The 14,110-nt window shown below is 47.5% G+C and overlaps 1 protein-coding gene across 1 annotated transcript in view; it reads right to left on the bottom strand.

The window, feature by feature from the left end:
- Positions 1-14,110, bottom strand: part of DNAH2 (dynein axonemal heavy chain 2) — a 1,666,550-nt gene that overhangs the window by 573,096 nt on the left and 1,079,344 nt on the right. The window contains exon 51 of the mRNA XM_069218683.1: positions 2,135-2,239. Within this exon, the coding sequence (XP_069074784.1) occupies positions 2,135-2,239 (105 nt within the window). The remainder of the gene's footprint in view (positions 1-2,134; positions 2,240-14,110) is intronic.

The following is a 14,110-nucleotide window of genomic DNA, read 5'->3' as shown; positions in this document are numbered from 1 at the left end:
AAAAATGTTTTTTTTTTCCAAACAATTTGGTTCAAACTTTAGGTAATTCGAACTAAATCAAATGTCTACAATACACATGAGTTTGAGGAGCCACTAGTGCTGTATTTAGGTCTGGCCTAGAGACTGCTTTAGCTGTCTTTTCAGCCCTATGTTTTCCTAAACATTTGTAATAAAAATCCAGGCATTACACAAACATACAAGGGCTTTCAGTCAGCAGTCTTCATCAATTTGTCTATTCAAATGTTATTCACATGTTGCTTCTGCCCATCACAGCATACAGCATGGGAAATTGGGCCAGCCCATGTCATCCATTTTTCCTGATCACACCTCCACAGCTGCCTGAAAAGAAGTGCGCTTCAGAGCTGGGGTGGTTGTTGCCTGGGCTGCTGGACCACTCCTTTTTTAAAAATTGTTATTTTTATATATTCTTGCATTTTTCTCATATTACATATGTTTGCAAATAAAATAAAAAATGCATGCTTGCCGGGTCTCACCTATTGGCTTTCCCCACTGCTTGTTGCCCTAGTGCAATTAACATGAAGTCTCTGTAGAATGTGTATGCCTTTAAAGTCTTATGTATTTAAAAAAGGACATTACAGATCTGCACTACATGCTTGTACTATTGTATTGCCTGGTGTATGTATGCCATAGGAAACATACAAAAGGCCAGAGGGTTTTCCCAACTCAAGGTTCTGAAAAAAACTTTTTATTAGGCTTTCTCAGATGACAATACATTCGGCTGAACCTTGAAAACTGGGAGAATTATCTCTTAATTTCAATTAAATTCAGTCAGTGGTGAAGGAATAAAGAAGATCTTTTTGGAGTATTTATAGCAAACTATGTAAGGCTTGAACCTTGACGATCCTTCTAGCTAAAGTGAAGACGAGTCCTTGCCAGGCTGGCGACAGAACAAAGAGCAAATCTTTAGCTAACCTTGCCTGTAAAGGTTTAATTTGTCAGGTGCTGTACCAGTCTACAAACTTGTTCCAACAACTTGCATAAACTAATTCAGTGGAGTGATGCCTCACCAAAAAAGACAACATCAATGACCTCAGGGTATTGGTTGCCACAAAATATGCAAGCATGCAGATGCAAAGTGTGGAGGCCTGAGTGAAACACCTTGCCTCTACAACAGAAGGTCCTCCCAAAGCGGCAGCTTGATCAGAGCACAGCTGCTCATGCCCAGGAGTTCATGAACTACACTCTCCTGGCACAATCTACTCCCGTTAATATAACTTGGGCCCAATGATGATCTTCAGAACTCAGGGCAGGAAAATCAGTGGTCGGAAGGCATATAAGAGTGCTAGGCTCCAATCTAGATGAAAGGCGTCTAAGAGCGAGAGCAGCTTTGCACCAAAGACCAGGGAGAACCTCTCAAAAAAGTTCCCGATCCCTTCTGATGCCTGGAGATTATTCACAAGTTGAGGAATCTGTGATCAGAAGTATCCATCAAAAGTAACAGATTCAGAAGGGTGAGATATCAGCCACTGCCACACAAAGAGATCTAGAATCTAAGGAAGCATCTAAGACTAGCTGTGTGACAGGTAATGACAATGTTCTTTCTCAATGCGAATATACATTTACACATCTTGAAGACATACTGAGCAAATCAAGCCTCCCAAGTGCCTAGCATGAGCCCCCAAAATCAGCACAAGAGTCAACACATGAAAGGATTAAAATAACAGAAATTAGTCAGATCACAAGGATTCAATAATGATCTAATGTCAATTCTCTTCTTGGGTCCCACAAAAGTACCAGAGTAAAATTACAGACCTGTTTTGTTTTCTGAAATCAACTTTATCACTGCAGCAATTTGGGGGTAATGAGGTAGTTAATGGTGGTAGGTTCAGTGCACATGCTTCCTTTAAGATCTTTAACAATTATTGAGATAAGGGATGACCGATGAATGAAAAGAAGACACTCCTATCCTGGAGATTCAGAAATAAGCCATTCTCATTCAGACACAGAAAGACTACTACAAGCTTGTTCTATCTATTGTGGAAAGGAGTTTGAACCCACTACAACTTGGTCCAATCCAATCTCAGAGCATTCCAACGTACGCTAGATACCAGTCAGGAACCATGCGGATATTTCTATAGCAAACTGGAAAGTCTAGCCCAAACACTTTGCTTACTGTGGGGAAGGTCATGTTAATGAGGTTGAATCTGCTCTGAAGGCGTCCAGAGATGGTGGTTCTGCCTCCTCCAGGTGGGCCCATAGCTGCCATCAGAAACATGTCCTATTAACAAGGAGAATAATTAAAGAAGAAACCGTTAGAGAAAAATTAGAGCGATAAAAGACAAACAGGCAGAGAGGCACTTCCCAAGCAGATGTAAGGAGGTATTTGTAAAGGGGACATAGAGAAGCATGGAGGAGGAGACGCTGGGCAAACAAATAAAGCTCAGGACAAAGCAATAACACTGAATCAAGAGTATGAAGGAAAGGGACTACCTAAAATAGTATGACAAGTCAGCTCTTTTGCTCTGTGCAAAAGGAAATAAGAGATAGCAGGATGCAATTAGAGAAAAATGAGTGATTGATGCACATATTAGCTAACCACATATATCCCTTGTCAGCAAAACAGAGACTGTACTCCATAAAAGCACAGCAATTAAACAGTATGGTGAAAAGAACATAGGTTGCTGCTGGTTCAAACTGATAGGTGACTTAGTTATGAGAAAGTTACTCACCTGTTACTACGGTTTTTCTGCATTGATATCTTACCTAGTTTCATATGCTTGAATTTTCCCCAGACATCAGGCCAGGCCACAAGATAGTCAATGTTACAATAAGCTTAATCGACCATAGGTAACCCATCCACCTTATTCTATGACCTAAAATCCACCCAATCAGGCAGAAGGGCCCAGGGTTCAGACCTTCCACTGAGTCTCCAACTGTCAGATTTCCATCACTTGTATCAAAATGTTGTAGTAGTTTCAAGAACAGGGAGGCGAGAAAGTGCAACTGAGTCTATGAAAGATAAGAATGTTGAAGAAGAAAACAAGTTACTTACCTCTAACTACAGTTATCCGGTATTGGTATCTTTCATAAATTCACATGCTTGAATCATCCCCGTCGTCGAAGTGGGATGATTCAAGCATGTGAATTTATGAAAGATCCAATACTGGATAATAGTAATTATGCGGAAGTAACTTTTTTCTTCTCCAGCACTGGATTTATCATAAATTCATCTGCTTACTTTACTTATGACTTGGTGGAAAAGCGTCTTATCTTAATGGAAAAGTTTGGGCAGCACTGCCTGCCCCATGCCTGTTTCATCTGTCAACTGGACATCCAGACAGTAATGTCTAACAATAATGAAAGATGAAGACCAAGTTGTTGACTTGGTATATGTCCAGTAAGACCATCCCAGTAAAAAGTGCAGTCGAGCAAACATGCCTCTTGTCGAATGGGCCCCTATGCAGCAAAACCTCTCGACAAATGAGTCAGAGGACGTCAGCTTTGGCATGCAGAGATTCATGAGGAAATCCAAAGAGATGCACAAGTTACTTACCTTCGGTAACGCATTATCTGGTAGAGACTCTACCTAGCTGCAGATTCCTTACCTTTAGAATTTCCTGGCGTCAGCTTGGAATCCGGAACTTTTGCAGAGCACTACCCTTGCACACACCGTTGTGTGGCATTGTTCGGATGTGTGTGACATTGTGGGTGTCACTGCAGCTGTCTGTGATGTCACGGTCCCCTATAAAGGGACCACCCAGGCACACGTACATCAGTTACTTTTCCACAAACTTCCACGCCAGAAGCGCAGAGCCATTAAAAGAACCAACAGTTTTTTGCTAAAAAACTAAGGCCCTGAAAGGGACTATCCCTAAACCTAGCAGAAGTGTCCGCAGAGCGGAGAGGCACAGGAGGGTGTAAGGAATCTGCAGCTAGATAGAGTCTCTACCAGAGTTACAGAAGGGAAGTAGCTTGTTCACCGGATAGATAATTCTAGGTGCAGAGTCCTTACCTTTAGAATAAATATCCAAGCCATAACCATTTGGCGGTGGGCTGCGCACTAATCTTCCTGCAGGACCGAACAGCCAAAGTGCCAGTCTCTGCAGACTTGACTGTCCACGCAATAATGTCTTGCGAACGGGTGTAAGGACGCCCACATTGCTGCCTGACAGATGTCCAGGACTGGAACACCTCATGCTAAAGCAGTGGTAGCAGCATTTGCCCTGGTAGAATGAGCTCTCAAGCCCTCAAGAGGCTGCTTCTTGGCCAGTGCATAGCAGAATTTAATGCAGAGAACAACCCACTGTGAAATGGTTCCCTTCTGCACTACCCAACCCTTCTTTGCTCCGATGTACCCCACAAAGTGTTGGTCATCCACCCGGAACTCTTGTCTGGTCAAGGTAGAATGACAACGCTCTTTTTGGGTCCAGTCAATGAACTCGCTCCTCTTCCTTAGAGGGATGTGGTGGAGCAAAGAAGATGGACAGGGTGATGTTCTGACCCAGGTGAAATGGGGTCACCACCTTGGGGTGGAAAGAGACATGAGTTCAAAGTACCACCTTGTCTGGGAACATGGTGAGCTACTGCGGCTTAAATGAGAGAGCCTGCATCTCACTCACCCTCCTGACAGATATTATTGCCCCTAAGAAGACTGTCTTGATGGTGAGCAACCGGAGGGGACAGTTGAGCACTGGCTCAAAAGGAACACAATTGAGAAAAGTGCGGAGGGGACATATGTACATGCCCTTTAAGAAATCTAGTTACAGTAGCAGATTTGAATAACGAAGGGTGATAAGGCAGAAAAATACCCTTTGAAACTGCCCACTGCAGAGCCCTGCTGGGCAAGGGATAAAACAAAGAGAAGAATGTCGGAGAGAGAAGCAGAAATAGGATCAATAGATCTTTCTGTACAATAATATACAAAGCATTTCCAATTGCAGGCGAATACCATCTTGGTTGAGGGATGCCTGGCTGCCAGAAGAACTTTACAGACTTCAGGAAGAAGGTCGAAGGCTGTCAACTGCAGGTGCTCAATCTCCACGCATGAAGGCGCACAGTTGACAGGTTTGGGTGGAGGACCTTCCCCTACTGCTGAGAAAGAAGATCTTACTGAAAGGGCAGCCTGATTGGAGAATCAATGCTCATTTTCAGAAGCTCAGGATACCAAACTCTCCGTGCCCAGTCTGGAGCCACAAGGATTACTTGGGTCATGGTTCTTGATATTCTTGAGAACTCTGGGCAGAAGTGGTATGGGCTTAAAGGCATAATGAAAGCGTTGCAGAGCGAGTGCCGCCTTGGAAACTTCAACGCGCAATACTGCCAAAATTCTGCGTTCTATTCAGAGGCAAACATATCTAACCAAAGCTCTCCCCACTGCTGAAATAGTCCTTGTGCCACCTCTGGATGGAGATGCCACTCGTGATCCGGTGGCATTGACTGCTGCATTCATCCTCACTGGTGTTCAGGCAATTTGCCAGGTGCTGAACCACCAGTGTTATGCCCTGCTGTTCCAGCCATGCCCAGAGGTGTAAGGCCTCTTGACAAAGAGTCCACGACCCCATACCGCCCTGCTTGTTGCAGTGCCACACTGCCGTGGTGTAGTTCGTGAATACCTACACTGTCTTCCCTTCAACAACAAAGAAATGTCTTCAAGGCTAGTCGGGTCGCCCGGGAGCTCCAGTAAGTTCGTATGGAGTCCAGATTCTGCCGCATACTAGAGGCCTCCGATCTCTCACCTCTTCCAGATGACCACCCCATCCCAGAAGTGACGCATCTGTCACTACTGTAAACTCTGGTTGGGAAAGGGAGAGGAGTCTGTCTCCGACCCAATCGCGGGTCACTAAACACCAGGGCTGACCTTTTGCAGTTCCCTCCCAGATCCGAACCGATTCACTGAGATTCCCCTGATGTGTGCCAACTGGAACTTCAGGTCCCACTGCAGAGCCCTGATATGCCATCTGGCATTTTTTTTACTAACAGGATGCAGGAAGCCATGATGCCCAGCAGCCTCAGAGTCTGTCTCACAGAAATCCAGGATAGAGGCAGAAACATCGGAATCATAACCTTAATATCCTAGACTCGCTGCTTGGGAGGATAAGCCCGAAACTGCACTGTGTTCAGAACAGCTCAGATGAAAGGGAGCATTTGAGACAGAATCAGGTGTGACTTCAGCATGTTTATAGTGAATCCCAGTGAATGCAGGAGGTTCGCCGTAGTCTGAAGGTAAGTGACGGCACACTGGGGTAAAGGAACCTTCAACAGCCAGTAGTCGAGGTAGGGGAAGACGGGTAGCATGGTAAACTGAAAGTGCTCATAGCCTACCTTGAATCGCAAGTAGCGTCTGTGGGCCGATAGGATGGGATATGGAAATAGGCATTGTGCCAGTCCAAAGCTACCTTCCAGTCTCCTTGCTCTACAGCAGACAAGACGTGAGCCAGAGTGAACATTTTGAATTTCTCCTTTTTGAGGAAGAGACTGACATCCCACAAATCCAGATTAGGGTGAAGGCCCTGGTTCTTTTTCGTAATCAGAAAGTAGCAGGAATAACAACCACTGCCTACTTCTGATATTAGGAACCTTTCTATGGTTCTCTTGGCCAAGAGAGCTACAACTTCCTCATGGAGCAAAACCAAATTATCCTCCATAAGACACTCTTTTGAAGGAGGCTTTGGGGGTGGGAAGACTGGAAGGGGAGAGAATAGCCTTCTGTATGATCTGTAAGACCCATTTGTCCAATGTTATGTACTGCAAGTGAGGGAGATGAAATTGAATCCTCCCTCCTACTGGACATCTATGGTCTTGTAGAATCACACTAGGAGGGCCTGGATGCTGTGGAGGTGGACGCCTGGGTGGTGGACGACGTCTGGCCAGACCCTCTGGGTCTAAAGGCACCACAACCATGTCCCTGCACAAGATGTTGGCCTGGCGGAGTACAGTGGCTGGTCTGTGGCTAGCATGGTGCCACACCCCTTCCAAAGCCACGAAAGGGGCGATAGACAGACTGTTGCTGAGGGGTTGCCCAGAGAACCAAGGACTTGGCCTTAGCCCAGGAGTCCTTTAAGCGCCAGCACCGAGTCTGCCTTTTTTTTGCAAAAAAGGTCTGTCCCATCAAATGGCAAGTCCATAAGGTTAGCCTGGGCTTCCCCTGAAAATCTAGAGGTATGTAGCCAGGTGTGGAGTCGAAGGGCCACTGTTGAGGAAATCCCCCAGCCAGCGAGTCCGTTGTGTTCAAACCACACCTAACGGTAAACTTGGTTACATCTTGAAGGAAGCTGGCTCTGTATATACTAATCCAAAATGAGGTATAGTGTGCACAGAGCTAAAGTAGATAAAACTAATTCTCTCTTTTGTAGTAGTGTGGTCGAGTAGTTAGGCTTATCAGAGGATAGTGCAACGCATTTGCTGTACACACACAGACACAAAATGAGGCACACACTCAATGACTAATTTCAGGCCAATTGTTTTATATAGCAAAAATATATTTTTGTTACTTTATTTCTAGAACCAGAAGGTCTTTCTTGCAGGTAAGTACAGTTGGCAATAGGTATCAAGCATATGTATCAAATGTACTTTGTTTTTTTGCAAGCAGTTTACAAGTTAGTAACACTTTTCTATTTCAAAAGTTGACACATTGCAATTTTTCACAGAAGTCAATAGAGTCCTGGGGGAGGGGGGGGTAATATTTGCACAGTTAACAGATAAGTACACGACTTACGATTCCAGTCTTCAGGTTTTTGGATGTACTTCGGTCCAAGTTTAGGCTGACCCCAAACATGCATCACCAGCAACACCAGCCCTGCTGGGTGCAGAGGTTAAAGTTGACATTGGATTTACAATTGAATCCTATGAGGACTGGGGTGCTCGGTAGAAAGCAGATTGCAGGTAAGAACCCGCAGTTCCAGGACACAGGCTTGGGGAGTTTAGGTCAGCACCATGGGGTGCCCACAGGTTCATACCAAACAAACACCCTCAGTGGCTCAGAGGCGACCGGGTGCAGGGTGCAAACACAGAGCTGGGCGTCCCATACCTTTCAATAGGTGGACCCCGGGGGTCACAAAAGATGCTGCAGGCTGGGTCTAGGGGGTCGGTTCTAGGAAACCAAAGGTACCCGCCGGACATTGCTGGATCATTGGTCAGGTGCAGAGGTCAAAGGAGGGCCCAAAACACATAGGCACCTATGGAGAACAGGGGTGCTCTGGTTCCAGTCTGCTAGCAGGTAAGTACCTGTGTCCTCAGGGAGCAGACCAGGGGGGTTTTGTAGAGCACTGAGGGGGACACACACACAAGCACACAAAACACACCCTCAGCGGCACGGGGCAGCCAGCTGCAGTGTGCAAAGCAGGTGTCGGGTTTGTCATTGAAAACAATGGAGGAATCCGGGGGTCACTCTGGCGATGCAGGCAGGGCACAGGGGGGCTTCTCGGGCCAGCCACCGACTGGGCTAGGATGAGGGCCACCTGCTGGTCACTCCTGCACTGGTAGGTGGTTCCTCTTGGTCCTGGGGGCTGCGGGTGCAGTGCTTGGTCCAGGCGTCGGGTTCCTTTGTTACCAGGCACTCGCAGTCAGGGGGAGCCTCTGGATCCTCTCTGCAGGCGTCACTATAGGGGTGCAGGGAGGTCAACTCAGGGTGTCCACGTCGTTGGAGTCGCATGGGAGTCCTCTATGCAGTGTTGGTTTCTCCAAAAACGAGCCGCAGGCATTGGGTGCAGAGTGTGAAGACTCCCGCTTCTGGCGGGAAGTGAGAGTCTCTTTAAAGTTGGTTTCTTGTTGCTGTTTTGTAGTTGTTTCTGGACAGAGCCGCTGTCTTCGGAAGGTTCTTGGTCCTTTAGGTGCAGGTCAGTCCTCTGAGTCCTCAGAGGTCGCTGGTCCCCCTTTATAAGCCGCTGTGCAGGTTCTTTGAGTACGGGAAAGAGGCCTGTAGGGCTGGGGCCAAGTCAGTTGTCTCCGTCGTCTCTGCGGAGCTTTCAGGTCAGCAGTCCTCCTTCTTTCTTCAGGTTGCAGGAATTTGATTTCCTGGGTTCAGGTTTGCCTCTAAATACTGAATTTAGGGGGGTGTTTAGGTCTGGGGGGCAGTAGCCAATGGCTACTGTCCTGGAGGGTGGCTACACCCTCTTTGTGCCTCCTCCCTGAGGGGAGAGGGGCACATCCCTATTCCTACTGGGGGAATTCTCCAAAACCAGATGGAGGATTTCTTAAGGCAGGGGTCACCTCAGCTCAGGACACCTTAGGGGCTGTCCTGACTGGTGGGTGACTCCTCCTTGTTTTTCTCTTTATCTCCTCCGGACTTGCCGCCAAAAGTGGGGGCTGTGTCCGGGGGGGGCAGGCATCTCCACTAGCTGGGATGCCCTGGGGTGCGGTAATTACAGTTCCTGCAGGGGGAGGTGAGAAACACCTCCACCCAGTGCAGGCTTGTTCCTGGCCAAAGGCACTCACCCCATGTGGCCAGGAACTTGTCTGGTTTGGCAGGCTGGCAGGAACTGGTCAGCCTAACACTAGGAATTGGACTGGTATATAGGGGGCATCTCCAAGATGTCCTCTGTGTGCATTTTTCAATAAATGGCATCAGTGTGGATTTATTGTGCTGGGAAGTTTGATACCAAGCTTCCAAGATTTCAGTGTAGCCATTATGGAATTCTGGAGTTCGTAATTAACAGACTCCCCGACTATATACTCTTTATGGCTATCCTACACTTACAATGTATAAGGTTTGGCTTAGACATTGTAGGGGCATAGTGCCCATGCAACTATGCCCTCACCGGTGGTATAGTGCACCCTGCCTTAGGGCTGTAAGGCCTGCTAAAGGAGTGACTTACCTATGCCACAGGCAGTGGTTTGAAGGCATGCTACTCTGAGGGGAGTGCCATGCCAACTTCATTTTCTCCCCACCGCACACACAAGCTGTGAGGTAGTGTGCATGTGCTGAGTGAGGGGTCCCCAGGGTGGCATAATACATGCTGTAGCCCTTAGAGACCTTCCCTGGCCACAAGGTCCTTGGTACAAGGGGTATCAGTTACAAGGGACTTCCTGTGTGCCAGGGCTGTGCCAATTGTAGGAACAAAGGTACAGTATAGGGAAAGAACACTGGTGCTGGGGCCTGGTTAGCAGGATCCTAACACACTTTAAATCATACCTAGCATCAACAAAAGGCAAACAGTTAGGGGGTAACCATGCCAAGGAGGCATTTCCCTACACCTGTAGACATAGTTCTGCATCGTAGGAATCTTCATTGAAGTCATAAACCTTAAATAATTTTGTGCTGTCTACGCGAACCCCAGAATACCTTCTTCAATATAAATATTTTAAGAGTCCAGTAAAATATCTGCTTAGTGTTCATTACTGGAACTCTCATTTTCCGTATAAAGTCAATGTAGACTGTCAGAGATATATTTTCCTGGAGAATGCTGGAGGAGAGTAGGAGACCGTATATCCTAAAAAAGGGCCTTTTTGGACACATGCAGCACTTTGTCATAGAAAAGGCTGCCCCAATACCAGATACAGCATAGGAAGGAAAAGACAGTCTGACAGGCTAACACTGGGAATCTTAGAAAAAAAGGAACCTGTACTTTTAGGACCCCAGAGAGACCCAATCCCAGAGTGCACTGCAGTGGCAGTTTGCCTAAGAGTGTCAGTTGTTTTTTACAAGATGCACAGGATTCAAATAAATCTTGATAGCCGGGGAGGATGGAGGGTGTTTATGACTTCAATGAAGATTCCTAAAATGCAGAACCATGTCTACAGGTATGCAGTTTTTCCTTCTGTATCGTAGGATCTTCATTGATAGTCATAAACCTTGAATAGAGTAACAAGCTAAAGAACAAGTTACTTACCTTCGGTAACGAGGTATCTGGTAGAGACTATCTAGCTGCAGATTCCTTACCTTAGAATTCCCTGGCGTCAGCTTCGAATCTGGAGTTTTTTGTGAGCAGTACCCTGCGTGCGCGCCGTCGTTGGGATCCGCGTGCGTCGACCAGCTCCGCGTGCGTCGTCAGTGTCATTGGAGTCATCTATGACGTCACGGTTGTCTATATAGACGCCGTCTCGGCGCGCATACGTCAGTTCTTTTCCACAACTTTCCGCGCCAGAAGCACAGAGTCATGGAAGAACCAACCAATACACTTTTAACCTCTGCGACTGTTTGGAGAAAATCACTTTCAAGTCTGTAAGAAAGGCAAAAATTGCAAAAATGAAACATATATATATATATATATATATACATATATATATATACACATATGCACATGAGAAAACATTTCCCCAGAGCGGGGAGGCTTGGGCGGGTGTAAGGAATCTGCAGCTAGATAGAGTCTCTACCAGATACCTCGTTACCGAAGGTAAGTAACTTGTTCATCTGATAGAGACTTCTAGCTGCAGCTTCCTTACCTTAGAATAGATACCCAAGCTATAACCCATGGTGGTGGGTCTGAAGGAGATTTTTTTTATTTTTTTTTTATATAAGGAAGTCCTGCAAGACAGAACGGGCAAAATGCCCCTCTCATCTCACCTGGCTATCCAGGCAGTAGTGCTTCGCAAATGTGTGTAAAGAAGCCCACGTTGCGGCCTGACATATGTCCACCACCGGTACGCCACGTGCTAACGCACTAGTAGCAGCTTTCCCCCTAGTGGAATGAGCTCTCAAGCCCTCAGGAGGCGGCTTCTTCGCCAAAGCGTAGCATATTTTTGTACAGAGAACGACCCAGCGCAAAATTGATCGTTTCTGTACTGCCCGACCCTTCTTTGCACCAACGTACCCCACAAACAGTTGGTCGTCCACCCGGAACTCTTTAGTGCGGTCAAGGTAGAACGATAATGCTCTTTTTGGGTCCAATGGATGGAGACGCTCCTCTTTCTTAGAGGGATGCAGTGGTGCAAAGAAGGTGGGCAGGGTGATGTTTTGACCCAGATGGAAAGGGGTCACCACCTTGGGGAGAAAAGAGGCATGAGTTCTTAGCACCACCTTGTCAGGATATATCATTAGATAAGGAGGTTTAGAAGATAAAGCCTGCAGCTCACTCACTCTCCTGGCAGATGTAATTGCCACCAAAAAGGCTGTCTTAATAGTGAGCAGCCGGAGAGGACAGTTATGCAAGGGCTCGAAAGGAGCACACATAAGGAAGGTAAGAACCAGATTAAGATCCCACTGGGGCATAATGAAAGGCACAGGCGGGAACAGATGTACAAGCCCTTTCAAAAACCTTTGTACTATAGGTGATTTAAACAGAGATGGTTGATCAGGCAACTGAAGAAAAGCCGATAAGGCTGCAAGATAGCCCTTGAGAGTTCCCAAGGAGGAACCCTGCTGGGCGAGAGACAAAATAAACAAAAGGATGTTAGACAGAGAAGAAGAAAGAGGATCAATAGACCTCTCTGAACAATAAGAAACAAAACGTTTCCAACGGCAGGCGTAGATCGACTTAGTTGAGGGACGCCTGGCTGCCAGAATGACATCACAGACCTCGGGAGGGGAGGTCATAAACCATCAACTGTCGCCGCTCAATCTCCACGCATGAAGGCGCAGAGTTGACAGGTTCGGGTGGAGAACCTTCCCCTGCTGCTGCGACAGAAGATCCTCCCGAAGAGGCAGCCTGATTGGAGGACCGATGCTCATTTTGAGAAGCTCTGGATACCAAACTCTCCGTCCCCAATCCGGAGCCACAAGGATTACTTGGGCCCGGTTGTTCTTGATTTTCTTGAGAACTCTGGGCAGAAGTGGTATAGGTGGAAAGGCGTACAGGAGGCCTGAACTCCACTTGCGACGAAAAGCGTCGCCTAGCGATAGCCCCCTTGGAAACTCCAACGTGCAGAACTGCTGACATTACGCGTTCTCTGCGGAGGCGAACAGATCTAACCAAGGCTCTTCCCACTGCTGAAAGAGTCCTTGCGCCACCTCCGGATGGAGACACCATTCGTGATCCTCTAAGCATTTTCGGCTGAGTTCGTCTGCTCTGGCGTTCAGAGAACCTGCCAGGTGTTGAACCACCAGTGTCATGCCCTGCTGTTCCTCTTGACAAAGGGTCCACGACCCCACACCGCCCTGTTTGTTGCAGTACCACATTGCAGTAGTGTTGTCCGTGAACACCTGCACCACCTTCCCTTTCCCAACAGGAAGAAATGCTTTTAATGCTAGCAGGATCGCCCGAAGCTCCAACAAGTTGATGTGGAGCCCAGATTCCGCCGGAGACCAGTGACCTCTGATCTCCACCTCCTCCAGATGGCCGCCCCATCCCAGAAGTGACGCATCTGTCACTACCGTTAGATCTGGTTGGGGAAGGGAGAGGGTCTTCCCTTGACCCACTCGCAGTTCACTAACCACCACTGCAGAGCTTCCGCAGTCCTCTCCGAGATCTGAACCACGTCGGTAAGATTTCCCTGATGCTGTGCCCATTGGAACTTCAGGTCCCACTGCAGAGCCCTCATGCGCCATCTGGCATGCTTGACCAACAGGATGCAGGAAGCCATGAGTCCCAGCAGCCTCAGAGTCTGTCTCACCGAGATCCAGGATAGAGGCTGAAACATCGGAATCATAACCTGAATATCCTGAACCCGCTGATCGGGAGGATAAGCCTGATACTGCACTGTGTCCAGAACAGCTCCAATGAAAGAGAGCTTCTGAGAGGGAGTCAGGTGTGACATCGGCACATTTATAGTGAACCCCAGCGAATGCAAGAGGTCCGCCATCGTCTGAAGGCGGGTGACGAGAGCCTGGGGCGTCCAGGTAGGGGAAGACTGAAATCCCTGACCTGCGCAAATGAGCTGCCACCTCCACCATCACCTTTGTGAACACCCGAGGGGCACTGGTGAGACTGAAAGGAAGCATGGCCCACCTTGAACCGCAGGTAACGCCTGTGGCTTGGCAGGATAGGAATATGGAAATACGCATCCTGCAAATCCAACGCTACCATCCAGTCTCCTTGGTCTAGGGCAGACAAAACCTGAGCAAGAGTGAGCATCTTGAATTTCTCCTTCTTGAGGAAGAGATTAACGTCCCTTAAATCCAAAATAGGGCGAAGGCCTTTTTTCTTTTTGGGAATCAGAAAGTAGCGGGAATAACAACCACTGTCTACTTCTGATATCGGGACTCTTTCTATGCCTCCCTTGGCCAAAAGAGCTGCAACTTCCTCGCAGAGCAAAGCTAAATGGTCCTCCATCAGCC

The sequence above is a fragment of the Pleurodeles waltl genome, chromosome 12, assembly GCF_031143425.1.
Source record: "Pleurodeles waltl isolate 20211129_DDA chromosome 12, aPleWal1.hap1.20221129, whole genome shotgun sequence".
NCBI lineage: Eukaryota > Metazoa > Chordata > Amphibia > Caudata > Salamandridae > Pleurodeles > Pleurodeles waltl.
The sequence above is the reverse complement of the archived record's forward strand: the minus strand, read 5'-3'. Positions and strand labels throughout refer to the sequence as shown.